Source organism: Cannabis sativa, chromosome 8 (assembly GCF_029168945.1).
Source record: "Cannabis sativa cultivar Pink pepper isolate KNU-18-1 chromosome 8, ASM2916894v1, whole genome shotgun sequence".
NCBI lineage: Eukaryota > Viridiplantae > Streptophyta > Magnoliopsida > Rosales > Cannabaceae > Cannabis > Cannabis sativa.
The window spans coordinates 42,068,885-42,095,750 of record NC_083608.1 but is presented as its reverse complement, the minus strand read 5'-3'; the positions used below and the strand labels follow the sequence as shown (position 1 = coordinate 42,095,750).

At 32.5% G+C, this 26,866-nt stretch overlaps 3 protein-coding genes and 2 long non-coding RNA genes across 5 annotated transcripts; 1 reads left to right on the top strand and 4 right to left on the bottom strand.

Annotated features, from left to right (window-relative positions):
- Positions 1-1,237: 1,237 nt before the first annotated feature.
- Positions 1,238-4,491, bottom strand: LOC133030326 (uncharacterized). Its single transcript, XR_009684181.1, has 2 exons — positions 3,900-4,491; positions 1,238-1,805 (listed from the first exon to the last, which is right to left on the bottom strand). It is a non-coding gene; the product is annotated as an uncharacterized LOC133030326 (long non-coding RNA).
- A 2,794-nt stretch (positions 4,492-7,285) lies between these two features.
- LOC115700987 (G-type lectin S-receptor-like serine/threonine-protein kinase At2g19130) lies at positions 7,286-10,294 on the bottom strand. Its single transcript, XM_030628668.2, has one exon. It carries the CDS (start codon positions 9,977-9,979, stop codon positions 7,490-7,492), a length of 2,490 nt encoding a protein of 829 aa, XP_030484528.1. The 5' UTR covers positions 9,980-10,294; the 3' UTR covers positions 7,286-7,489.
- Positions 10,295-21,256: 10,962 nt separating this feature from the next.
- On the top strand, positions 21,257-21,683 carry LOC115718076 (uncharacterized). The gene is made up of 2 exons (XR_009684180.1): positions 21,257-21,390; positions 21,486-21,683. It is a non-coding gene; the product is annotated as an uncharacterized LOC115718076 (long non-coding RNA).
- A 618-nt stretch (positions 21,684-22,301) lies between these two features.
- LOC133030324 (uncharacterized) lies at positions 22,302-23,064 on the bottom strand. The gene is made up of 2 exons (XM_061102980.1): positions 22,748-23,064; positions 22,302-22,668 (listed from the first exon to the last, which is right to left on the bottom strand). Exons 1-2 carry the CDS (start codon positions 23,062-23,064, stop codon positions 22,467-22,469), a joined length of 519 nt encoding a protein of 172 aa, XP_060958963.1. The 3' UTR covers positions 22,302-22,466.
- A 1,009-nt stretch (positions 23,065-24,073) lies between these two features.
- On the bottom strand, positions 24,074-24,902 carry LOC133030628 (uncharacterized). Its single transcript, XM_061103431.1, has 2 exons — positions 24,555-24,902; positions 24,074-24,457 (listed from the first exon to the last, which is right to left on the bottom strand). Exons 1-2 carry the CDS (start codon positions 24,894-24,896, stop codon positions 24,074-24,076), a joined length of 726 nt encoding a protein of 241 aa, XP_060959414.1. The 5' UTR covers positions 24,897-24,902.
- Positions 24,903-26,866: the final 1,964 nt, after the last annotated feature.

The window sequence follows — 26,866 nt, the reverse complement described above, 5'->3', positions numbered from 1 at the left end:
TTCAATGCCATATTTGTCCAAAATAGAATAAAATATAAAAAAAAAAAATTCAAAGGAAACCACAGCTCTGTTGGGTTTTGTGCCCTAAATAAAATCAATTTCAATATAATCAGATTTACTAATTAATAAAGATCAGAAATCACATTTTATATTGCATGGTTCACATGATTTATTTTATGTTTATAAATTCTATTAAGTCCAGAACATATGTATTTGTTCATGATTATAGTGTTGTCAGCACAGTGGAATATAATCATGATTATATGTTCAAAAGTTTAATTCCCTGATTTGTCAGTTCACTGGATTTAGACTGGCATGATAATCAGCGATAGGTATACTTACACCTTGGATAAGTGTTATGCCCTTTCCAGGGCATTGGCAAAGTTTACCAGTATCGGATGTATGGAGTATACATTGGAAGGGACCGATATTGAACTTTGATTAGATATGATAAATTTACCGTAATATCTATTCAATTCAATATTACCTAGTTGATCCTAGATCAAATGATCTTAATCCTGACATGATTAGGTTCGATCTCAAGAGTGTTATTTGTGTTCTTTGATTTGTTAGTTAAGCCTACTTTTTGGTCAGGGTGATACGTACATTTTAGGAACACGATAGTACAATTGAGTGGGAGCGCTAAACATAGATATGGAATCTATAGCTTCTATAGGTATTTAGAAGTGAAACGATGATTTCCTTCGAGCTTGACTGAATAGAGATAAATGATTAAGATCTCATTTTAGTGATTATATTATTTCACTAAAATATTATTTATAGGTAGCCAAGTGTTTTAAGGATAAAATACATTGAAAGGGTGTAACGGTAATTTTATCCCTATGCAATGTAGATCATCTATAGATGATCATTGATTATTGGGATTATAACAATGGATAATTAATAGCGTATCTATATCGTGGAACATATAGAGCGTTATATGTAAGTGAGAGTGCAATTCCAAGTTCTATGAGTGGATGCAATGAGGAATTAATTAGTTAGTAGATTTACTTGGTAAATTCTTGGCCTGCTTATTGGAAGCTCGGTTATAGGCCCATGGTCCCCATACTAGTTGAGACAAGCTGCTTGTAAGATTCAGTTAATTGATTTTAGTTAATCAATTATAATTCTATAATTAGACTATGTCTAGTTTATGAATTTTTCACTATGTTATGGCTTGATTGTGAAGAAATAGTATTTTGGGGTTTATTTGTTAATTAAGAGACTTTATGGAGTCTAATTAATAAATATTATAAATGACAATTTTATTTGATAGTTATTTTAATTATTAAATAAATAGTTTTGGCATTTATAGGGTTGAAGTTGCAAAAAGTGGTATTTGTGAAAAATAAGTAAAATAGTTGAGAAAAATGACAAAGCCCAAACCAATGTGGGGCCCATTAAGTGGTCGGCCATATAGGGTGCTTATTTTACTCTATTTTTATCAATTTTTTATTCCTAATAATTCAACCCTAACCCTATTGAAGAATAGTATAAAAGGAAGGCTATGGTCTCTTCATCCAAACTAATGTCTCCAAAGCTAAAAACCTAGATGAGACATCTTCCTTCTTCTTTCTTCTTCAATTCGAAACCTATAGCCTTTCTTCACTAAATAATTTCATCCATTAGTGATTGAGTAAGTGCCCACACACTTCAAGTTGGTCATCAATCATAGTATGTAAGACAGTGAAGAATCCAATCAACAAGAAGGAGAGAAAGAGATCCAGGTTCAGATCTTGATAATGCTCTGCTACAGAAAGGAATCAAGGGCTAGAGATCTGAACGGAAAGAGTCATTATATTCCGCTGCAATCAATGTAAGATTTCTTAAACTTTATATGTGTTTATTTACATTGTTTTAGAAATTCATAATAAGATGTTAAACAATATACATGGTAGTAAATTTAAATCCTGGTAAAATAATTCCAACAAGCTCCTACAATGATGAGAAAATAGTAAATATGACAACATATTCATAGCATAAAAATTACTTGGAAGAGGTTAGATATTATCATAATAAGTAAAACTTACTACTACTTAAGACATCAAATAAAGTTATACAAATAAAATACACAATATATAAAGAAAGAAAAAAAAATCCATAAAGAATATCAAATGAGAGAAAAATAGAAGAAAGTAGGTTTATAAATAGATAGAATAAGTATACAATGTCGCTGCATGATGATAAAGAAGAAATGTAAAGAAGAAAATCATAGAGATTTTATAGAAATGAGATGTTTGTCATCCATACTTGAGATTTATATATATTTTTCATGTAAATATATTATTCATATAGTGTAAAAAGAAGTATTTTTTGGTATTTTCTTTAATTAAGTAACTAAATTAAGCATAAAAAATTTAAAATTTTCTTTTATTATTCGTTATCGGACCAAAACTTAATAGTTTAATATTTTTAAAATTAATATTTATAGTTAAATTTATTTAGTACCCATCAGATAATATCCATTAAAAAGTGTTCTATATATATGTCAAGACTATGAGAATGGGAAGATACAAAAAGACATATAATAAAGATACAAAGAGACATATAATAAAAGAATACTAAAAATGATAAGGTAGGAAACAATTTTATTTTATATTATTATTATTATTATTATTATTATTATTATTATTATTATTAAAACTAAATAATAATGATATGGTATAGAACTTCGAGAATAAGAGGAAAGAAACTACTCTAAAAAATAATACCCTAAATATCAATAAAATACAAAAAATTACTCTAAAAACTACAGTACTGTCCTGAAGACTCAAACATTCTAAGTCTAATCATCTTGATATGTACAATCTTCATCCAACTCTAGACTTATTCTAGTTTCGTTGTAGCTCCTACTTACACATGAACATAATAACTGTGAGTCGACAGACTGAGTAAAAAAAATATAATCATAAACATAAACATATATGCAGATCATAATGAGGCACCTATACACCTAATTACAATATTATCACGTGTCTAACACGTACAAGTCTAGAACATTCATATGATAAAGTCTAGCATATATCTATTTATATATCAATGTAATTCTATATATATTTCACCAATATCTCAATATGCTAATTTAATGGCTTATTGGTTTGCCTAACATATATCTATTGGTATCTTGGTGCAACTCTACGTACACCTCACCGATACCCTAATACGTTATTCTGACGACAACTGACATGCACACTAAACATGTGTACATATATGAAACTATTATACTAATCTTACATTGATTATGAATGCAAGTATGCCAATTACTTTGAGTAGAAACTGTTGCTCGACGATTTAAGGCCCTAAGTCACAATTTACGTAGAAATAGCAAGTGACATACTATATCACTTTTTGAGAACCTAAACTCGGACCTAAAAGTTATTTTATCGATATATAGAATGACAATACCCTAAATATCAATAAAATACAAAAAAACTACTCTAAAAAATTGAAAAAATAGGTTAACCAAAATACCAAACGGTAGACTGTTTTCTGAGGTTCTGCCTAGGAAAACGGTTCACTATTTCTAGAAAAATGGTAGACTGTTTTTCTACACAAAACACCCAAATTTCGATTTCAAACTTACTTCTAACCCAAATTGATCCAAACCTTCCATAACATCTAAAAACATCATATAAGACATAAACCACCTAACAATTGCATTGATAAAGCCCTGTATCAAAACTAGCCATTGTTGAGCAAGCTTTGAGTTTAAAAACTCAAAATTGCTCAACACATGGCTCAACCACAAAAAGAAGCTCCAAAACAAGAACAATCAATTAAAAAGCACCCCAAAATAGTTCACGGCTCACCCAAACACAAACAGAAACTCAAATTTAAACTTGCACACTCAACCTAACCTTAAATCATAAAATTCAAAGAGAAACCAGAGTTAGGCTTACCTTGAGATAACACTAGCTACCAAAAATTCTTGCAGAACCAATTAAGCTTGAATTAATCTGAAATGGGTGAAAATTTCCTGGTTTTGTCTTTGGTGGTTCTAGCCGAATAAGAGAAAAGCAAAAAGAGAAAGGCCTATTTTGTGATTTTTGTGTAAAATGTTTAAAAGAATAGCTTAGTATATTAAATCTAATTCAACATTTTACCATCTAGAATAACCTAGTGATTACTATGAATTTCACTAACTCCCCAAAAATAAATAAAAATGCAAATGACCCATTTGCCCTTTACTTACTAAGAAGTAATATAATAAATTAGGGGTGAAATAGTCTGAAACCATAACTCCGCTTAAATTCGACATTCCAAATATTTATCTATCACGCCATGCTAATTCTAAGATACTTAATCATATCTGGGTGACTCTAATGATAAATTCATCGCATTCCACTGTTACAGGACATAAAATATGAAAACCGTAAAATTTCATAAATAACTTCTATAACACATCTGAAATTCAAATATATCTCCATAATTAAAAAATATTTTACTAAGGTTTATTCCTGAAAATAAGCCATAATTTCTACTAAGAAGCATATAATCATAGAATATTAATTAATCCCTTAATTTTCTACTAATTCTTACGATTTAACTTTGCGATCATTGTAAAAAAAAAAATTGTATTTTATTTTTATTTATTTTTTAAAGTCAAGATGAACTTGCAATTTGATAATATTTATTTCCTTGTATAATTGAAGTGATTAAGCCTATTTTTAATTGATTTACTACCTCACGAATATTCTAAATTGAAAAAGCCTTTGTTTTTCTTCACTAAAATCGTTTTACATGCTACAACCTAATATACCATATCAAACATTAATATGTTATCGAAATTTGTTTATCATATTTTGTTTTATCTGATATAAAATTTGTACATGCCTTATTTCAAAATTGCAATTGGGTTTTATTGATTTTTTTATTGATGTAGGAATTAATTTGACCAAAATACCCTACACCAACAATCAATTATCAGTTTTAAACCAAGGTCAAATCTAACCTTTTTCCTTTTTGACTTTACCAAGTCAACCGAGTCTAAAACGACTCCGTTTTGTCTAAAACAAAACCCTAGATCAAGAACCTTCTCGATCACTTCTCTTAGGTTCTAGCTTCAATTTTGAAACCCTAGCAGAGAGTTTCTTGTCCAAAGAAACTCGATGCTCAAACCTAATCCTTACCAGAAACACTAAACACACATAAGCACGAGATCAGATCTAAATTGATCTGATCTTTTTCACAAAATATAGAAAAAACACCAGAAATTTTTTCCCGAGATTCACCCAAATTGGCTATGTCCCTGTTAAGCTGTTCCCCAGATTTGGTAGCTCAATTCCACTATCAATCAATTGTTCTGAGTTACAAGGATGAGATTCCAAGTCACAGGTATGAATTATGATTGGTAATCTCTAGTTTTAATTACATATTTTGTATTTAATCCCTTTCTCTCTCTGTTTGCTAAGTCTTTTTTTTTTCTGTGTATGTACGAGCCTCTATCCTTCTTCTTCAAGGATCACAACTCCTGGATCTTGAAGAATCTCCTCAACCTTAGCTCGATTGGATTGTGTAGTAGGTATATGTATAGCTGAAGGTCTCTGATTTCTTTAGATGTTAGTAACAGAAATTAGTTAGGTGGAGATTGATGACCTGTCATAATCCATTCTAACTAATTCCTTTAAGGATTAAGATGTAGAAGGCCAAAGGCCACAATAGTAATTTGCATGTGTAATTTTCCTTGTAAATACTTGATGAACAAATATCAGTGTAAGTAGAGGTTTATTCAGCAATTGTCTTCTTCATTCCATGTGAAACACGTGGGATTATTTTAAGAGGACTGTTACCGTCAATTTTTGTACTCGAAAATTCATGTCGGAATACTTTTTTTCAAATTATATATTTTTCATAGCGGTGTTCATTACAGTTACGACATTATTTTTGTAAATTTTTTAAAAAGATTCGAATAGTTTACAGTGACGAAAAATAGATTTGAAGTTTTTTTAACACGCGTGGTAGATTGAAATATCAGAAACTCTATTTTCGGTATTGTTTTATTATTCAGAATTTTTTAAAAATTTACAAGAATAATATTATAACTATAATGAACACCGCCTTGAAAAAAAAATTGAAAAAAATAAATATTCTAATATGTGTTTTCGAGTACGAAAATTGACTAAAAAATTATAATAAAAAATTGTAATTAGCACTCATCATATTTTAAATTCTGGTTATCTTCATACTTTAAAAGACCTTACAGATTTGGAAGGAAGTAAGATGATGATTTGCGTTGTTATTTTTAGTAAAATTTATAATTCATATGTATTACTTCACCTCACTTCATATTCATGCAAGTAACATTAAGATGCAACAAATTTCAAGATGGCTTTATATACTTAGAGGAGAGACTCGTATGCTTCAAAATCATGACACGAGAGAGCAATTTTTTTGTTCTAGCAATTTTATATGGTTTTATTATCAAATGTAGTTTTGTTATTGCTTTTATAACTTTATAATTACTGCTTTCAATATATATATTCCACTAACGTTATGTGGTACTTAGATTTTTTTTTTTCTTTTTCAAATTACTATTTTGTTTTCTTCTATTAGAACTCTACATTGAATATTATTCTTTTAACTTTAATACGACATTAAAAAATAAAAATACAAAAACTAAAATAAAACTCATTGATGCACGTAATTATAATCTTTTGTAGTATTACTATTAGGTATTAGTGGTGCCTACTGTCTAGCACTTTCTAGACGTGTGTCATTCTACAATTAGCTAGTAATACTCTCTAAAAGTTATTACATTAAATTATATGGGACCCAATATTTAATTTGATCAATATTAATATTTACACGTAGAAGAGTATTAGACATCGTTGATATCTTTTATATTTTTTTTATATAATTACATAACAATAATTTTAGTATATATATATTTGAAATAAGAGAAAAATAATTTAATAATTAATTAGGTTTATTTATGGTATGTTTGTTGAACTTCTAGTTTTTTTAATATTTTTTTTCGAACTAATATATTTATTTGAGAATTGCTGGTGCCTAGCACCCTCCTACGTGTTAATATCACTGTTGGTGCAATTAAGTATCAATCCCATATAGTTTAATATAATAACTTTTATGGAGTATCGTTAACCAATCGTAAGGCGACAAGTCTAAAAGATGCTAAACACTACTGGTACCCAATAACAATGCTCTATTTATTTATATCCAACCGGATTGCAAATGCTACATAAGGTGTTAAAAAAAACCTCAAAACTTTCAAAATTATGTATCATAAACGTTTTCTTAAATAAATAAATAAAAATAATATACTTATGTAAGATCAAAATTTCTTGTTTATTTATTTTTAAAAGCACAAAACACTTATAATACAAAAGTACCTCTACCTATAAATTTAATTTACACAATTTGACCTAACTAAAAGCAAAGGTGATTAATCAGAAAACATAAGGAAAAAAGAAAAAGGATTACACCATATGAAGAAAACAAGAAAAAAAAAAAACCATAATTTGATTAAGCTTTATACAACGTTGACAATAGAGATTTGATGGTCTACGAAAGAGGAAACATATGAGGTATCGCTAGGTACTTGAGATTGAGAACTCTGGTTGGAAGATGACTCGGTATAGAAAACTATGCTCTGGTTACTGTCCACAACAAGTTTTAGAGAGCGTGGCACTGGAGGAAGATTCACCTCAATAATTCCCTCAAGCATTTGAACAACTCTACTCATTGATGGCCTTTGAAATTCACAGTCTTGAATACACCAACATGCAACCACACAAACTCTTTTAAGCTCTTCTATGTCTGCATTTCCATCCAGTCTTGGGTCCAACAGGCTAAGCACATCACCTCCTCTAACTATATGACTTGCAGCTTGGCTTGCAAAGAATCTCACTTTCCCATCTTCACAAATCTCTGTGTTTCTCTTTCCTGATATTAGTTCAAAGAGCACCATTCCGTAGCTGTAAACATCAGCTTTGAATGTTATTGCAACTCCTGAAATCCACTCAGGCGCTAGATAACCTCTTGTCCCTCTTATGGTTGTTAGGACTCGACTGAATTCTCTACTCACAAGCTTTGCCAGTCCAAAATCTGCAACTTTAGGATTGAATTCTGCATCAAGAAGAATGTTTTCTGGCTTAATGTCACAATGTATGATGCACTCTCTACACTTGTCATGAAGGTAAACCAAACCCCTTGCTGTCCCAAGTGCTATTTGGAATCGTGTTTTCCAGTCCAAAATGTTGGAACCCTTTTCGCAGAAAAGGTGGGTATTTAAAGAGCCATTGGGCATGTAATCATAGACCAATAACTTTTTAGTTCCCTGAGAACAGAACCCACGTAGCCGAACAAGATTAACATGTTGGATTGTGCCAATTGTGCTGACTTCTGTCCTAAATTGTTTCTCTCCTTGATGAACACTTTCAAGCTTCTTCACAGCTACTTCAGTTGAGTCAGACAATATACCTTTGAAAACTGAACCAAAACCTCCTTCGCCCAATTTATTTGAGAAATTCTTGGTTGCATTTTGTAAATCTCTATAACGAAAGACCATCAATGAACCTCCCACTGATGTTCCTGTTCCCATTGAATTCTTTCTCTGTCTCAAAATTGAGAGAAATAAACAGCCTAGCAAAGATATCAAGACCAAAGCAAAGCTCACCACAACCCCAACAAACTTTCCCTTGTTTTTTTTGGGACTTGGAAATTCCGAGGCTGCTAGTCGAATATAGAGAGTCCTTCCATTTGTGTCACCTGGTGAAAGCTGCTTTAGATTCAGCAAATCTCTTGTCCATATTGAACAGACTTTATTATCATAAGCATAAGCTATGCATGAGCATTTTCTTAAGCAAATAGATTCACATTCTTCAACATTGCCAACTCTCTTGGATTCTTCATCTTCAGGTGATGACACGCTTGGCAGTTCTAAAAATCTGTCTTTCTTCTCATTTGTAAGGCTGGTATTGTTTCCACAGTGCAATTCACTCTTTCTCACGCAGCCTTCAGAGTAATCCTGCAAATCCCAATCATTCTGAGATTTTGGCTTAAACCCTTTGAGACATTGACAGAAAGGCATTGAGTTCTCACTGCAACTTCCATAAGCACCACAAAAAGCATAAACTTGACATTGTTGTCTTGGAAAAGACCAAAGAGAATCCCATCCATTATTAGGCAGCCATAACAGTTGCTTCAGCTGCCCTGAAAAATGTATCATAAGTTGAGATATTGCAGTAGAGTTAAGAGCATACATGTTGAAAGTGATCACACTGTGGTTTGAAACATATTCAACTTTGCAAACACTATTGCGCTTTGTTTCTGGGACCAAAGTAAAGTCTTGTCCATTCCAAGAACCGGTGGTCCAAAAGCTCCTCGACCTGTTCCAGATACTAATATAAGAAACATCACTTGTGTTTAGCTCAAAAGTGAAGACACCAGGGGCAGGATCTTCCGGGCTCTTCCATGAAGTCAGAACTTGTTTCCTCTTTGTTATTTTGTTAAACCCCAAACTAGCTCCAGGAAGCCATGTATCAGTTGGATAGTCAAAACTTTGCCAAAGAAGTTTAGACTTATCACTAAGCCCATCATCAAAGAGTACTAGATTTCCGTTGTCTTGAAGAACTGCCTTTACTGAAGTAGTTGAAGAAGTAGTTGAGTTCACATTTGTGGACCAAATTGGGATATTTGATTCATTGAATAGAACCAAATTGGAACCTGATATTCTAAACTCCGAAGAGAATCTATCCATAACAGGTTGTTCCCTATTTGCCACCCAAACTATGGTCTGGTAAGGGTCCCTCTTGTACCACATACCTATGTAGTAGTTGGAAGTTTTACCTGGTTTGAAAAATCCCAGCACAAAGACCTCACCAGCAGATACAATGGTATCATCACCAGAAAGGGATTGATTTGCTGAGATGGTTTCAGCTCCAAATAAGAAATGGATATTAAAATTAATTAAGAAATGGAAAAGAACAAGTATGAGCGTTGGTTTTGGCTTGATATCCATAATGGTGTGGCACAATAATTTGCAATCAAATTGGCAACTCTTATAGCAGTAGAAAACTTGCCATAGCCAATAGTGATGTGAATGTGAATGGGATCATGGACTAAAAAAAAAACATAAGGCTCAATGATCAACTCATAACGGATGACATGCCACCAATAATATTAGAGTTTATCATAGTGTTAAGTAGCAGCTAGGTAGGTCTTATAACTTTGATCATTATTAATTAATTCTCATTCCTTACACACTATAATCTTGCTTATATTAGTTGATATTTCTCTTCAGACGTGACAGGCACAGATTTTTATATATATAATAAAAACAAAGAATGATCCAGAGATCGTGATCTAAATAGGTAGCTTTTGTAATGAGACAAATGATATCACCACACATTGTTTCCAATTAAGTCCTTAATTATCGGTATAATTTTCCAAAGATAAGGACTTCTTTTCAAATCCCACTACACTTAAAATTAAACGTAAGCTATTAGTTTGTACGTATACATAATTATTCGACCCCACAACTTGTAAATTTTCTTGGTGCTAAGCATCTTGCCATGGCTGCGCAGCCTCAGGCGACAAAGGTCAAGAACCTATACAATTTTGCTTTGGACGCGTATATGTAGAGATATAGTTCACTCAATCGAGTATAAATATAATACACACATTACTTTTTATATATGACCTTATCAACTTACACTCAGCCGGCACAGAGTGAGGCGAGTTTAGTATGGTGTAAAGAGTAATTTTAAGTAGGATAGGGGACATTCAATCCAATTTAATATTTTTTTTTCTTATCTAATCCAAATCTAATTAGTAATTAGATTTGGAAAATTATCATCCGATCAAATTCAATTAAACTCTAAAGTTCAATCTAATTAAATTACTAATTAGATTTGATAAGTTTTTCAATTGCATATTAAATTACACACCTAATTTTTTATGTTAACTTAAAAGAATGAAAAAAAAAAATATGTAAAATTTAAGGTGCCGTTTGGTAATACTTTTTTAATCAGTTTTTTGTTTTTAAAAGTAGAAAAGTGAAAATATTTTTCAAAAACATGTTCTATAAAACTGTTTTTACTTTTCAATTTTATAATTAGAAATCAAAATTTTAAAAACAAAAAAAATCACTTTCAATATTTTTTTAAACAGTTTTTTTTCTTAATCAATCTTTTGGATTACGACCAGACCCGGACCCAAATCCCCTCCCAACGGCCCTGGCGTTGAACCCGACTTTTGACTTGAACCCGAATCCGACCCCGGACCTAGACCCGACTTAAATAAAATCAAAAAATAAAAATAAAAATGAACTTTACAGAACACACTTTTGTTTTCTGTTTTTAAAATTGAAAAACAAAAGTGGCTACAGAACGCATTTTTATTTTTCAAAAATAATTTATTTAAAAACAAAAATTTTACTTTTATTTTGTGATTAAAAAATTAAAAAACAAAAGTATTACCAAACGGCACCTAAATATCACCATTTATTTAAGGTGGCGTTTGGTAACACTTTTATTTTTAAATTTTTTAATCACAAAAATAAAATTAATTTTTTTTAAAAAAGAAAAAAGCGTTCTATAATAACCACTTTTATTATTCAATTTTAAAACAAAAAACAAAAGTGTGTCTTGTAAATTTTATTTTCATTTTTATCTGTTAATTTTATTTAAGTCGGGTCCAAGACTGGGTCCGAGGTCGAGACCGGGGGCGGGTCCAAGTCCAGGTCCGAGTCCAAGTTCAGTTTCTAAAGTCTAAGTTAGGGTTGGATTACAAAATATTAATTAAAAAAAATTGTTTAAAAAAAATTGAAAATGACTTCATTTTTGTTTTTAGAATTTAGATTCTTAATTAAAAATATTGAAAAGTAAAAATATTTTTATAGAACATGACTTTGAAAAATATTTTTACTTTTATAATTTTAAAAACAAAAAATTGATTAAAAAAATGTTAACAAACGCACCCTAAGTTTAACACTCCATAAAAATATATATGTTTAATACTCCATAAAAAAACATCATCTTTACAAGTGTAACGTAACTAAAAGTTTAAAATAACTAAAATAATAACATTTCCAAGTAATAAAATAGAACAAAACATCATGAATAAATACACAAAAATAACTTATAGTTACAAATTAAAAAAAAAAACCACTAAAAATATAATTAATATATGTTTTTATTTTTTTAATATTTTTTATTATAAAACTAAATATAAACAATTTTTTTAATATGCATATAAATATAATTAAATTGGATCAGTATATAATTAAATTTTGAGATTGACATCCAATAACTGATCCAATTCAATTAGAATTTAACTTTTAACATCTACTTCAATTCAATTGTAATGAAATATTTAATTTTTTTATTGTTGGATTGGATTGGATAAATTCAGTTAATTAGATTAGATTAGATGTTGTCCTAGCAATATGTAACTATGGAAGATTAAAAATCTTAGCTCTTAAGATCGACCTAACTCATTAGGGGTGTTCACTAAGTATTCGATCCAATCTAATCCGCACGATCCAATCTAATCCAATCCGCAAAATGTGGATATCCGCACTTGCGCGGATTGGATTGGATTGAAAAATCTAAAATCCACACTTGTGCGAATTGGATGTTGTTTGACCTCAAAAAGTAACCGATCCAATCTAATTTGGACTTAATTATATATATATATATATATATTTTAAAAAATTATAATATATAATATATATTAATTTTTTAGTAATATTAAAAAAAATACACAAACTTTTAATTTCTTAATCTTTTTTAGTAATATATTGAATTGGTGTATTTTATTTGTTTTATAATAAAAAATACCAAATTTTTTTTTCTTATATTATTTGTAAAACAATAGCACCCATATAAGGTCTGCCTTGAAATTAGGTGGGTCTTAAGATAAAAATTAGGGTTAATTTCACAAATGCACAAAAACAACAAAAAAACAACAAAAATACGGTGTCACGGAATTTTAAATATTTTTACGATTTTTTTGATTTTATTTACATAAAATACGGTCTTTTTATGTTGAAATTTTGTTCATTTGTTGTTAATTTTTTGTTATATGTATGTTATTTTTTGTTGTTTTTTTGTTGTTATTTTGATGTTATTTTTATGTTACTTTTGTGTTGTTTTCTTGTTGATTTTATGTTATTTTCGTGTTATTTTTTGGAAAACCGTAAAAATGTAAAAAAAAAAAATATTCTTTGAACGTAAAAATATAAATATATTACAAAAAATGGTGCCTTATATAATTATTTCTAAAAATTATTAGATCATATATATTAAAAAATGTAATTTTTGAAAATTATTGAAAAATATGTATATTTTAAAGGAAAAATATATATTTTTACCCTTAGATTAGGTAGGTCCTAAGCGTGGGCCTAGTTTGTTTTAGCCCAATCCTAGCCCTGCAACCATAGGAATGAGAAAGGATCTCCTCCGTTCCAAAAAACTTAGTAGAAATTACACAATATATGAGAAAATTATAAGAGTTTAATTTTTTATGGCATAAATAAATAATACCATGATGTTATGGCTTTTTTTTTTATTATTTTTTTTTTACATTAATATAGAATTTTTTATGTCATATTTTTGCAAAAAAAGATGGAACCGGTGCCGGAAAAGTCACCGTCGCCGAAGAAAATCACTAAAAAAGTCACTAGAAGTAGATGTCTCAGATATAAACAAAAATAGAACCAGTTCTATAATATAATGAATAAAAATATATAATACAAAATAACTCTAACGATTATAATTTAAATATAACCGGTTCTGTAACATAATGAATAAAAATAAATAACTCAAAAGAACTCAAACCAGTTATAATTAAAATAGAACTGGTTCTATAATAATGTTATAATGAATAAAAATAAATAATACAAATAACTCAAACTGGTTATAACTAAAATAGAACTGATTGTATAACATAATGAATGAGTATTTTTGGGGTAGATATGGTATGTGTGTAATTATTTGGTAGGTTGGAGCATGCAGAATAAATGTTTTTATTTGAGTTATTTTATTTAACTGGTTTTTGTGTGTGAGTTTTTATCTTAGTTGCTTTACGGAACCAATTTTTTTGTCTCAAATTTTTAACTAGTTGATAAATATAACCAGTTTCTTTATATTATATTTGAGTTTTTGTATATTATTATTTGTATTTATTTATTTTGTTATGGAACCGGTTCTTTTCATATTTATGCCTCAATATCTTTTGGAATTGATCCCCATTTTTTTTAAAAAAATTATATAATCGATTTTATGAGATATTATGTGTTATGAAGTATTTTGTTATGAAACTAGTTTTGTTTTTTAAATACGTTTCAGTATTTTAGGAATTGATTTCCTCTTTATTTTTTAATTGTAATCAGTTTGAGTTATTGTGTGTTACTTGTTTGTATTTATTATGTTATATAACCAGTTCTAATTTAGTTATAACCGATTTAAGTTATTTTATGTTATTTGTCTTCATTCATTATAACATTGTTATAGAACCGAATCTATTTTAATTACAACGGATTTGAGTTAAATTGTGTTATTAATTTTTATTCATTATGTTATAAAATCGGCTCTATTTTTTGTTTATATCTGAGACATTTACTTCTGGTGACTTTTTCCAGCAAAGGTGATTTTTCAAGCAACTTCTTTGGCAGTGGTGACTTTTCCGACAACTTTTCCAGTGACTTTTCCGACTACACTAACTTTTTCGATGACTTTCCCGGTGACTTTTCCGGTGGACCTTATTATTACAATTTTTATCAAATTAATTTATTGATTTTTTCCTATATTTTAAACTTTAATTATTTTTTAATTTCTATATTTTTTTGCATTATTTATGCCATAAAAAAGTAAACTCTACTATATTTTTCCATGAAAACACCCCAAAAACTTAACTTATTTGTATATCTTAATAACGTGCTTAATCTTTTTTTTCTAAATAAACGTGCATTAATAAACCAATTAGACCTCATGGTCATTACAAAAGAGTTTAGTCAGGATGGATTCAACAAGAAGCCATCCAAACTGCTTGTGGGTAAAAGCCTACTTAGCCACATTATGGGCCGCAAAATTACAGTGTCGACTAATGTTTGACAAAATACAACTCACAAAAAAAGGGAAAGATCTTTTACAAAATGAGGTATAGTTCACAAGCCTCCAGCAAGAGTCCTTTCCATTGAGCGTAGAACCACCACCTCGGAGTCGTTCTCCACTAAGAAAAATTGGTGATTTTGTTAGGTTATTTTTAGTATTAATTTTAGATTAAGTTTAGTATATTTTTAATTTAGTCTTAATCGCGTTTGGAGCAATTTTACGCTTGTTATCTTTTATTTTTGTAGATTTAAAATAGAAGAAGATTTGAAAAATATCAACAGAAAAAGATAAAAAATCGCATAAAAATATCAATGTGAAAAATTAGAATCCTGACCAGAAGAAAAAGATATTACGCGTGAAAAACGGAGGCACCTGGAGCACACGGGTCACGACCCGCCCATTTAAAAGACACCTTGAAACCATACACGGGTCGTGGCCCAGCCAAAGTGGCACCGCGGCCCGCCCCTCTCTCTGCAGCCAAAATATCATTTTTTTTTCTCTCACATGAGCCTGGGGTTTCCTACTTCAATGGTGAATAGGATTTTCAGCATGTGCATTTTTCTATCGTTTTAGTCCCTCAATGCCTATATAAGGAGTGATTTTCAGTTAATTTCGGGAGGCAATTCAGAAGGAAATAAATAACCGACAAAGGAGTACGAATTTCAGAGACCGAAGTCAATACTGGAGGCATTCTTCAGAGGGTTTTCAACATTATTTTCTTCTCTATTTTCTTAAGTTCATATGTGTGATTTTGCTTCCATAAACATGAGTAGCTAAACACCGGAAATTGTTTGACATCTTTTCATGGTTTTAATATGAGTTCTTTTCTCCCAATTTCTATGTATTCTATTTCATTCGTACTTGATTATTGCCGCCATCAATTAACTGTTTTATGATTTCGATGCGAGAATTGAGAAGTGAGTATCGATTATGCTATAGTGAAATGAATTGAATTTCGATATAGGACGAGAGTAGAAAATTTGTATGTAATTGAGATTTATATATCTGAGAAGACTATAAATTACCTTAGTAGACCTGCTATTGCATAGAAATTGATAATAGGAAGATAATCATATTAGGCCATAATCAATAGAAACAATCAAAATCGAAGCCCTAATTTTTATTAACTGTTATTATCCTTTATTTATTTGCTTCCTACTTCCACTAGTTTTCTTACTTTAGTTTTCTTTCTTAATTTGTATTCAACTAAATAGAAGTAAAAGTTTAATTTTAAAGTACTTAACTACAATCTCTGTGGGATCGACCTCACTCTTGGTGAGTTTACTACTTGTTACGGTACGTACACTTGCGTGTGCAAAATACCACAACACATTTCTCTCTTTTGCGACTTCCAAAACCAAATAACAAGCAGCTGCTTCCCCACACAAAGCATCTGCAAAATTCAAAAGTTTGGTTTGCACCCAGACCACCACACCTTGAAAATCCCTAGCCACGACAGCAATGCACATGCTATCCAACCCAACTTTAACATCACAATTAAGTTTAAGTCAATCCTTAGGAGGAGGAAGCCAACCATCCACCATAGCAGGGGCAATGGAGGGAAGAAGGGTTGCGCAGTAATCTGCATAAGATATAGCAATAGAATCAATGCAATGGTTAACATTAACAACTTTTGTTATTATGTACATTGTCATTTCGCACCCTTCATATGGTGTCGACGACCATTGACACATAAAGAAAGGCCTCATCAGAATTGATACCCTGACTCTTTAAGCCCCAAAGGAATTTTACCCAGTCCCACATGCGAATTCAAGTGCCAATGATCAGAAAAATACCTCACGAAGAAGACCGCCATAAATGAAAAGCCAGGTTACAGGAGAGGAAAAGATATTCCACAGATTCCTCCTCACATCCACACAAAGGGCAACTCGTGTCCTCTAACCTGAATCTTCTATTGACGATCGAACGAAGCGACAATGCTTTAGACAAAATACACCACCATAAAACTTTATGACGCTCTATAATTCTGCTATTCCACAGTTTATTCAAAAAAAAAGGAGCCACATCGCAATGTGTCACTCTTTCCAAGGCTTGGGCCAGGTAAGCAGATTTGCAAGTAAACCTCCTGTGCTTCTCTAGTGTCCAGATCCACTTATCATGGCCCTGACAGGAAGGTCGCCCACCTTTTAAGATTGCATTAACCGTATCTTTGTCAAAAAGGAACGAAATCTTCTGGATATCCCATTCCCCACTTACAGTCAAAAGTTCAGCCACCTTAAGAACATGGGGAGCATTGGGATTAATGGGAAATGGGATGAAACTTTTGCCATGACAGACCCAAGGATCCTTCCAGATGTTCGTGTCTTTACCATCAACGACTAGTTTGTAAGCACCTTTTCTTAAAATGGTCTTAGCTTGGATCACATTCTTCTAAAACCAAGAGTCCGAACTCTTATAGTCACAGTTGAGGAATTCTTTGCCTTTTAAGTACTTGGCTTCCAAGATGCGCTAGCAAAGCGACTAGTTTCCTGTCAATAAGTTTCAACCCCATTTGGCTAAAAAAGCCTGATTCATCTCTCTAGTTTTCCGGAACCCTAGCCCACCACGGGATTTGGGCAAGCAAAGCTTATCCCAAGCTTTCAGATGAACTCTGCAATTACCTTTTTCAAAGTCCCACAAGAAATCGCGGATCATACCATCAATCTTGAAAACTATACGATTTGAGAGCTTTGTAGTTTGCATGGCATACATCAACATTAAAAGGCCACAAATTTGATTAGGGCAATCCATAAACTCCGATTACTATGAGAAAGAGATCACCAATGAAAAGCTAGAAGAAAATAAAGCTTTTAAATAACTTTATAGACAAACACTTAAGCAAATAAAGTATCTAACCAAAATTAACGCAAATGGTGGTCGATAGTTAAGCTCTAGGAAATCTCATTTAGATCACTTTCACAAGATGCCAACTGCCAAATACTCTGATGTACTACTACTTATTAGTAAAATTTTCTTTCTAACCAATTAAATTCCAACAACATGTACATTTTTCTACTTTGTCATATCAATATTAAGAAAGTACATTTACACAACACACTTTAAAATAAATAAATTTTTATATATATATAATTTTACAGATTTTTTTTTCTTACATTTTTACAGATTTTTATTTTTTTTTATATATATTTTTACGAATTTTTTTACTAATTTTCATATGTTTTTTTAACAAAAAAATATTTCTCTCACGTGACAGTAATATAAAAACCAACAACGAAAAAACAACTATATAGTTATAAAAACAAATCATATTATCATATTACTTTGGGAAAAAAACAGGAATATTCTAAAAATGGAAAAATATTACAACAATACTGTGGGCCGGCCCAATGAACATTTGTACAGCCCAAAATGAAAATATTACAAAAATACCACTTGCCCTTACCTTCAGCCGCACGTCACAAACGGAGAGGATGAATGAAGCTCCATCGATGCAGTCGGCCACGCAACCAGAATGAAACCAGATCGAACGTAAAACAACTGTAAATCCCGTCGAATTTCAATAGGAAACGAACAAATCCAACGATCTAAACAGAAATTTTTTTAAAAAAAAGAGCAGGACAACCGTGGAGAAACTGAATTTCAACATTTGATTTCGGTTTTTATAGTGCAATATCACTCAAACGATCGTCGAAAATTCAGATTGAAGCAATGTAAATATGTATTGAACAGATCTGGAGCTCCCCCTCAAATCCAAAAAAAAGGTATGAACTGAATTTTTTTTTCAACAATGATACACAGCATTTTTAGTTGCATTCTGGTTGATTCAATGGTGTGCAACAGGCAATACATATGGTAAAAACCAATAAACAAGAACTGATTATGATTAAGGAAACAAGGGATACTAATAACTTTTTTTTATTTTTTTTTTGCGTTGGCTTACAGTTGCATTATCGTTTGAAAATGGTTTCGAAATCATGAAGAAGTGTTATATGACAAGTACCAAGAGCTAGCATATATACAAGGTAAGATATATGTTAATGGTAGCAAATTAGTTTTATAATAGTTGTAAATCGATCTGATTCGAATAAACATGATGAAAAATGACAATGCGTAATAACTATGTAATTTTGGGGATATAATTGTGGTTTTTCAGTTGGTTTACAGTTGCATAATCATTTAATAATAGTTTCATTACGTTTTTTGCAGGAATTTATTGTGGAAAAGATAGAGTACAGAACAGTTTGAGAAATGGTTAGTTTCCCAAAATTTAAATGAAGTTTCTTAATAGTTTTATTCTCGTTTCTTTGTAGTTTATTAACTACCAAAAAAATGGCAAAATCAGGAATCTGGACAGGAAATACAATGCTTGAACAAAGGAACAGAGATAGTAGTAAGTTTGTACTCTATTTCATAACATAATAAAACCAGTTTTAAAATTCGTTGCCTCGGACTAATAACCATTGCAAAAACACAGGAAAGGAAAGACATTCCATTCCTAGTCTTCTACAATGGAAAATTCGATGATCGAATGAATTATGAAAATTATGAAGCCAGTGGACACTACATTTCTGCCAATTGTAACTATGAAGATTTGCAACAGAAACTCAAAGATGCCCCGGAATGCAACCAAGAAAACACTCGTTTTGCAAGCCGAAATATCAAGTGAAGGAAGGATACCAACCATTGAGGATAAAGGATGATCAAAGCCTGCATTTCTACATACAACTCAAACTGAAAGACCCCGACTTCACAACATACCCAATGTGTGTGAATGTCATCAACAACCCAACAACAACCATCGATGCAACATTCTTTGGAAATGACAATTCATTAATTACACATAGAAGCGCCTTCCAACCAATCGAATACAATGCAGCAACAACGAAGACTCAACAAATCAACAACATATAATTGAAGCAAGAGTACCGAATTTGGGGAAGAAAGTTTTGACTTCATGGACTATGCAAAACTTGTGGCAGAGGAAATGGTTGAGCAACCGGAAAACAACGAAAAAAGGAACCGAAATCACGCATTATGACGAACTACTAATCACGGATCCGCATCATCCGTAAATAGAAGAAGCACAAATATACAAAGACAAAGAAACACCGCAGCGTGCTTGGTTTCTATGCAATTAGGAACAACTTCCAATTCAGAGTTAAAAAATCATGTGCAAGAACATACAAGATTTGTTGTTTGGATCCAAAATGCAAGTGGGCACTAACAGCATCCAGAAACGGGCCAACAAAGTCATTCATCATTCGAAAGTACGACGTAGAAGGTGAGACACACTTGTGATCTAAACATCAGATTTGCCGACAAGAGACAAGCTACAACGAAATTGATTGGATACTACATCAAGCCACGGTTCACCAACATAAAAACAACTCAAACGCCACAAGACATCGGAGGAGAAATGAAACCCAAGTATGGGGTCAGAATGAACTACATGAAAGCATGGAGAAGCAAAGAGCACGTGCAAGAAGAATTACGAGGAAAAGCCAACGAATCATACGGAGTTCTTTGCCGGTTTTTTGCACATGTTGCAAAAAACTAATCCCGAACAATAGTGCACATGGAAACGAGAGGATGACAACGGCTTCAAGTACTTGTTTGTCGCACTTTGGATGCATCAATAAAAGGATGGAAGAAATGCAAACCTATAATAGTTGTTGACGGAACTTTCCTTAAATCAACATATGGAGGTACACTCGCTCTCTGCTTGTACACAGGATGCAAATGGGCACATTTTTCCACTAGCTTTTTCTGTTGTGGATTCAGAAAACAAAAACTCATGGCAATGGTTTTTCACACAAGTGAGAGAAACATATGGGATTAGAGAGGAACAAAGGTGCTTGATCTCGGATAGACATGAGAGCATAAGTAAGGCGGCTTGTCAAGTATTTCCGTAAATCACACATTGCTATTGTGTATACCAATTCGTTAAGCAACCTAAAAGCAACCTTCAAGAAGAATGCAAGCAAGCCGGATAAACCATTCTTCGCCGCAGCCGAAGCATACACGAGAGGAAATTTGAATACCATATGAGCGAGTTGGACGGCTTGGACATCCGTGTAAGACCATATTTACAACAAGTTGGATACCACAAATGGTCAAGATACCACCGCAAAAACAACAGTATTCAACTATGACTTCAAACATTGCCGAATCTCTAAATGCGGCAAACTTGGCGCCTAGAGAGCTACCAATCACAACACCGATGGAGTCATTGAGAGCATTGATTCAACAATGGACATACACAAACAGGAAAAAAGCACAGAAAACAACAACATTTTTAACACCTACAGCAGAAAAGAAATTAGTCGACAACTTTGTGGAATCATTGACAGAAAATGTAATGACATGTTAAATATTTTAGTTGCATTTTAGTTTCTTTATAGTTTGTTTTTCGTTGTCATACATATTAACAGTTTTACACTTAATCCGCAGGTAAAACCAATAAACGAGACCATGTTCGAAGTCATTGAACTAACCAGATCATGGGTCATCAACCTCAAGGAGAAAACATGCAGTTGCAACAGATTCCAACTTGATGAGTTACCGTGTGCTCATGCGCTTGCTGTTATAAAAGAGATGAACTTGAATGTTTACAACTACTGTTCGGGTTATTACACCACGCGAACATGGCTTGAAACATACAACGGCTCAACATATCCGGTACATAATCACACAACTTGGGATGTGCCACAATACATAAAAGATATCATTGTTCTGCCACCAAACCAAAAAATAAGATCTGGAAGACCAAGGAAACGAAGGTTTTTATCTGAATGGGATACAAAAAAACATAACAGGTGCGGCAAATGTGGACAACACGGACACAATCGAAAGACATGCAACAATCAAGCAATAAAATAGATACATATGAAATATTTGAATTGTTTAATTTTGTGTGCAAATTCAAACAGGTTGATCTGTGATGCTCTAAATACATGGGATTTCATTTTTATGAAATTTGAAACGCTTTTTAATAGTTTCAAAATCGTTTTGTTACAGTTGCGACCCTTTGTAAAATATTAAGTACCGGAATGACTTATTCTTTACAGTTTTAAAGGCAGTCAGTCAATAATTGATAAAACATAACTTGAATAAGGGAAAATAGTTAACGGAATACGAAGAATAAATATACATTCATAGCACTATTTAGGAAAAAATGAAAACATAGTTTGTATTTAGTTGGTTAATAGTTTCTCCATAGTTGTGCGACCGTATATAAGAACTTGAACAATTAAAAAAACACACAACTTTGGGAAATACAAACCTATACAATAAAGATATTATAAGGAGTGAATGTCAAATATCCTAAAAGTTTTAAACCAGCTACATAGTTTTAAACACACAACAACACTAAAACTTGTCAAGTAAATAGATTCAACAAATAACATAATAGAGCCACCAAATTAAAAGTTCCTATTTCTTCAATTTAGATGCCTTAGAAGACTTGGATTGCTTCTCATCCTCGCTGTCAATACTTTCGTCAATTTTCCTTTGTCCGTACGAGTAGAAAAGTGAAGCAAGTCGGGTTCGATAAACTTCGATGTCAAAGTCTGCAGGGACATCCTTTCCGTGTATAAAGAATTCAGCAAAGGCAGCAACATATGCTCCACAATCACTGTTAAAAAACATAGAGAAAAAATAAACAGATTAGAAACTAAAAAACAACATAAAAGAAACTTAAAAGAAACACTCACTTCTTCTGCTGAGACGCAAGACCACTAAGCTCCACGATTCTGAATGGAGCTGTAGGGTCAGAAACTGAGGCAGGAACTTGTGCTCTATTCTTCCAGAACCCAAGTAAATCGAAAAACAAAGGCAGCAACACGGAATAAGCCTTCATCGCATTCCTAGCTGCGGCATTCATCTTCGCGGTTCTCAAAGAATTGTACAGAAATAACGTCCTTTCGTGCACGTCAAGACGCCCAAAAACCCAATGACTTTCCCTTCTTAAATTGATGATGAAAAGCACGTGATCGGCTTCATACCAAGGCTTGGAACGGGGAATGCGCATACCTCGGATGTAATGCGCAATTGGGTGGGCGAGCGTGAATGTGTGACATCTTAGTCTTCATTGTCTTGGCCTTGTTAAATTTGTGGTACAATGCTTGGATGGAATCATCAAAAAGACAATCGATGGTTGCGAAATTCAACGTCACGGCGGAAGAATACTTACCTTTTTTCCGAAGGTAATAGAATATGGTGTTCATATGCCGAGAAAAAAACAACAACACAGAAACACAAATGAAAAGGTTTAACAACTGTAAAAAACTGAAATGTAGTATCAAAACTAAAAAACATTTATAAAGAAACTAAAAACAAACTACCATAAGTACAATATAAATTGGAAACTTTACCGAGTCGTTCATAAACATGTCGCATGTGGCCAAATGGTAAAACCAAGTTTTATCCTCAACATAATCAACACCTAGCCTAAAACCGGGGTAAATTTCTTTGCGCCGTCTTCATAACAATTATAATGCCTACAACAACAAAAAAAAGCAAAAAAACAGCATTAAAACGGGAATAAAGCTGGAAAAAAATAATACAAAAACAGATTTAATAAAAAACGGTCACAGGATGTTTAAGCAATCCTTCACCAATCCAAGAGTCAAATTTTGCCTCAATCTCGGTAGATACGGGATCGCAAAAGCATCATTAAGAGCATAAAGGCCCTTCACATAAGTCACCATTTTGAAATCCCTATCATCCCCAAAGCAGACCGAGAACCCGAGGACATAAGCTCCATTGGAGTGCTCCCGACATCGACGGACCCGAAATCAACAAATGGAGATTTCAAGGCGGAGCACGCTTCCTCTTATCCAACGAGAGGTGTATCGTAGACGGTATCCTCGGTTTCTTCATCGGTATGAAGGGCATCCGACTTTTCACCAACAACAAGCTTGGATTGGGTGCGGGGACCTAAAAAATAAAGAATGCATTAAAACGGTTGCAAAACATACTAGAAACTAATGAGCAACCAAAAAGAAACCTAGTTTTTTTGAAAACAATTAAAAGTAAACTTACATTGATTTTAGCAACGACCTCCAAGCCACCAACACAACTTGATCATCATCTATTACAAGCTGGCTCAATCCATCAAAGAAATCGTCCCCCTTCAATCGAGACTCATCGCCCTTCGGCTTCTCAACATCCTTAACATTTTTATCACTCCCTCCAACATCCTCAGAAGGATTCACATCGGCGAAGGGACAGAAGAATGACCTTGTCGGCATCATCGCATCCCCACCAACTTTAACCAACTCACCACCATCGTCGGAGTCGGAATCAATATTTTCTGGATCAGGCAATTGCTTGTCATCATCCTCGGCATCATCATCATCATCATCATCATCATCAGGATCATCATCAGAATCTTGAGTTACTAATTCATCCGATGACTTTCCCTGTATCAGCCCAACATAAATGAAACTTAAATAAAACAAGAAAGAAACTATACAAAAAAATATAAAAAAACCTAAACAATAAAATAAGAATAAATACCTCGTCAGAAGGACGACGATGAATGGCATTAACCTTCTCTTGGATATCCTTAATTACAGTCATTACGGATTTGAAATTAAAATCAACAAAACACCTCAACGAAATGAAGTCCTCGGCCAATGATGATTGATTCGAACTGAGCATCTCCAGCTTAGATTTCATCCAATCAATATCTGCTGAATCAGACTTCTTTGAAGATGAGCCACCCTCGAAGGATTGCTTCGCTACACCACGTTCATCAATAGATTCATCGAGAAATAGACCGTCAAGTTGAAGCTGCTGCCTCTCTTCATCAGTAGGACGCATGTTTTTTATCTTCAACTGAACAGCATAATTAAACATAATATGAAAAAATTAAAACAATTGGAAAAACCAAAAAACAACAATATATATTAACCGAAAAGAAACAGAAAAAAACAAGAAAGAACCGTAAAGTACCTTCTCCAAAGGTAAATCAAAACTCTTGCCCTTCAAGTCTCGAAGGGTTGGATTTTTGGTGACGATGGTGTTGCTCCGATTCGGAATCCCGGGAATAGAAGATGAAACTCTCTTACGTAAAGAGTTCACCATTGCGGGGACGGCATTCATAAAACCAAACAAGAAAAACCCAAGGACATCCCAATGCCCTATACCGGCCATCATATTGGCCTCCCTTCTCTCGCCTTTCTATTTTTCATAATGATCCCATGCTCAATCCTACCTTTGAATGAGTCAATTGTCAATTCAAATGATTCCCTACCCCAACAATACTCATCCCACCGACCGCTATCAACTACATCTAGAACAAACCTAGACACTTCTTTGTCAGGAGTATTGCTAAGAAGAAAACACTGAATGAAATACAAAACAACCATTTTCAAACCAATAGACTCATCCAAACCCCACCGACTACCCAAAAAAGCATCCTCGATGGCTTTGTTGTCAATAGTTTTTACACCACGGAAACATGTTTCTACCAATTGATTTGTTTCCTGTGAAAACAACAACTTGTTGCAATCACCGAAACAATCTAAACAAGAAATAAGGTAAAATTCTTCGGCACTAAACCGTATGCAACGGCCAGCAACCTTAGCCCAAAACTCCTTAGGATTAGGCTGTAAAACTTCCCTTAGTAGTAAACTATGAACGACTTGTGGGTGAAAAACAAACTCGGGCATATCCGGAAAATGCCCAAACCGAGTTTGACGAAACAAAGAAAGCAAATTAACGAGATAAAGTGTTTTTAATATTATTTATCACGGAATACACCTTTGGTGCACACACACTTAGATCTGTAAAAATCGAAGGACTAAATTTACGATCCCAAACCCGCAACATAACAAAAAAGGGCCAATATAAATTATAAATCCCGAGTTAAACAAGATGAAAAGCGTAATACAACTACAAACAAACTAAAAACAAACTATCAATGGCAAACAACTACACGAGAAAATAACAAGAAAGACCTTAAATCGTTTGGAAACATAAAAAACAAGAACAACTAACCCTAAAAGAAATCGAAAAATGCAAGTATAAAAAGAACAACAAAACTATATTAAAACAACAAACAAACTAAAAAACATATACAACTATAGAAAAATATAGAGCAAAGATTTGAAAATCGTTTTGAAATCTAAAATATAACAGCAAACAACTAAACCTAATGAAAATCGAAAACACATCAAAACATACCAGTAACAAACTATTAAAAAACTGAAAAGAAACTAACGAAGAATGATTGAAAACACCAAAAACGAAAACAAAACACATAACCTGTAAGCACAAAAAAACACTAAAAATAAAGAAAACAAAACAAAATTAAAGAACAACACCCAGACCAGAATCAAATGAAAAGATCAAAAGCAACAATAAATAACTAAAAAATTTAAAAACATGAAACAAAATGCGCAAATGAAACCCTAAAATCACACAAAGCAAAATGAACATGAAAACGCCAAAAATCTGGGTAAAGCAGAAATGGAAGAAAAGGGGGAAACGAAAATAAAACTAAAAACCAACCTCAGTCCGATCTTCAGAATGTGTAATAGATTTTTGAAATTTTTTCCCAGAAATTTCTGGAAGCGAGGACTCCTCCAAGTTCAGCTTCGATTTCTTCGAAGAAGTGGGTTTCACACGCTTCGGCATGGGAGCTTCAAAATCAGAATCAAAATCATCAATGATTGGGCGTTTACCCTTGGATTTGTTGGCCAAAGATTTCTTGCCCATTTTTGATTTCTTTTTGAGAACTGGAGAAGGGGATGAAGATGACCGAGTGATTGCCATGGTATAAATAAGATTGAAAAAAAATGAAACAGAGAGGGAAAAACAGTTGC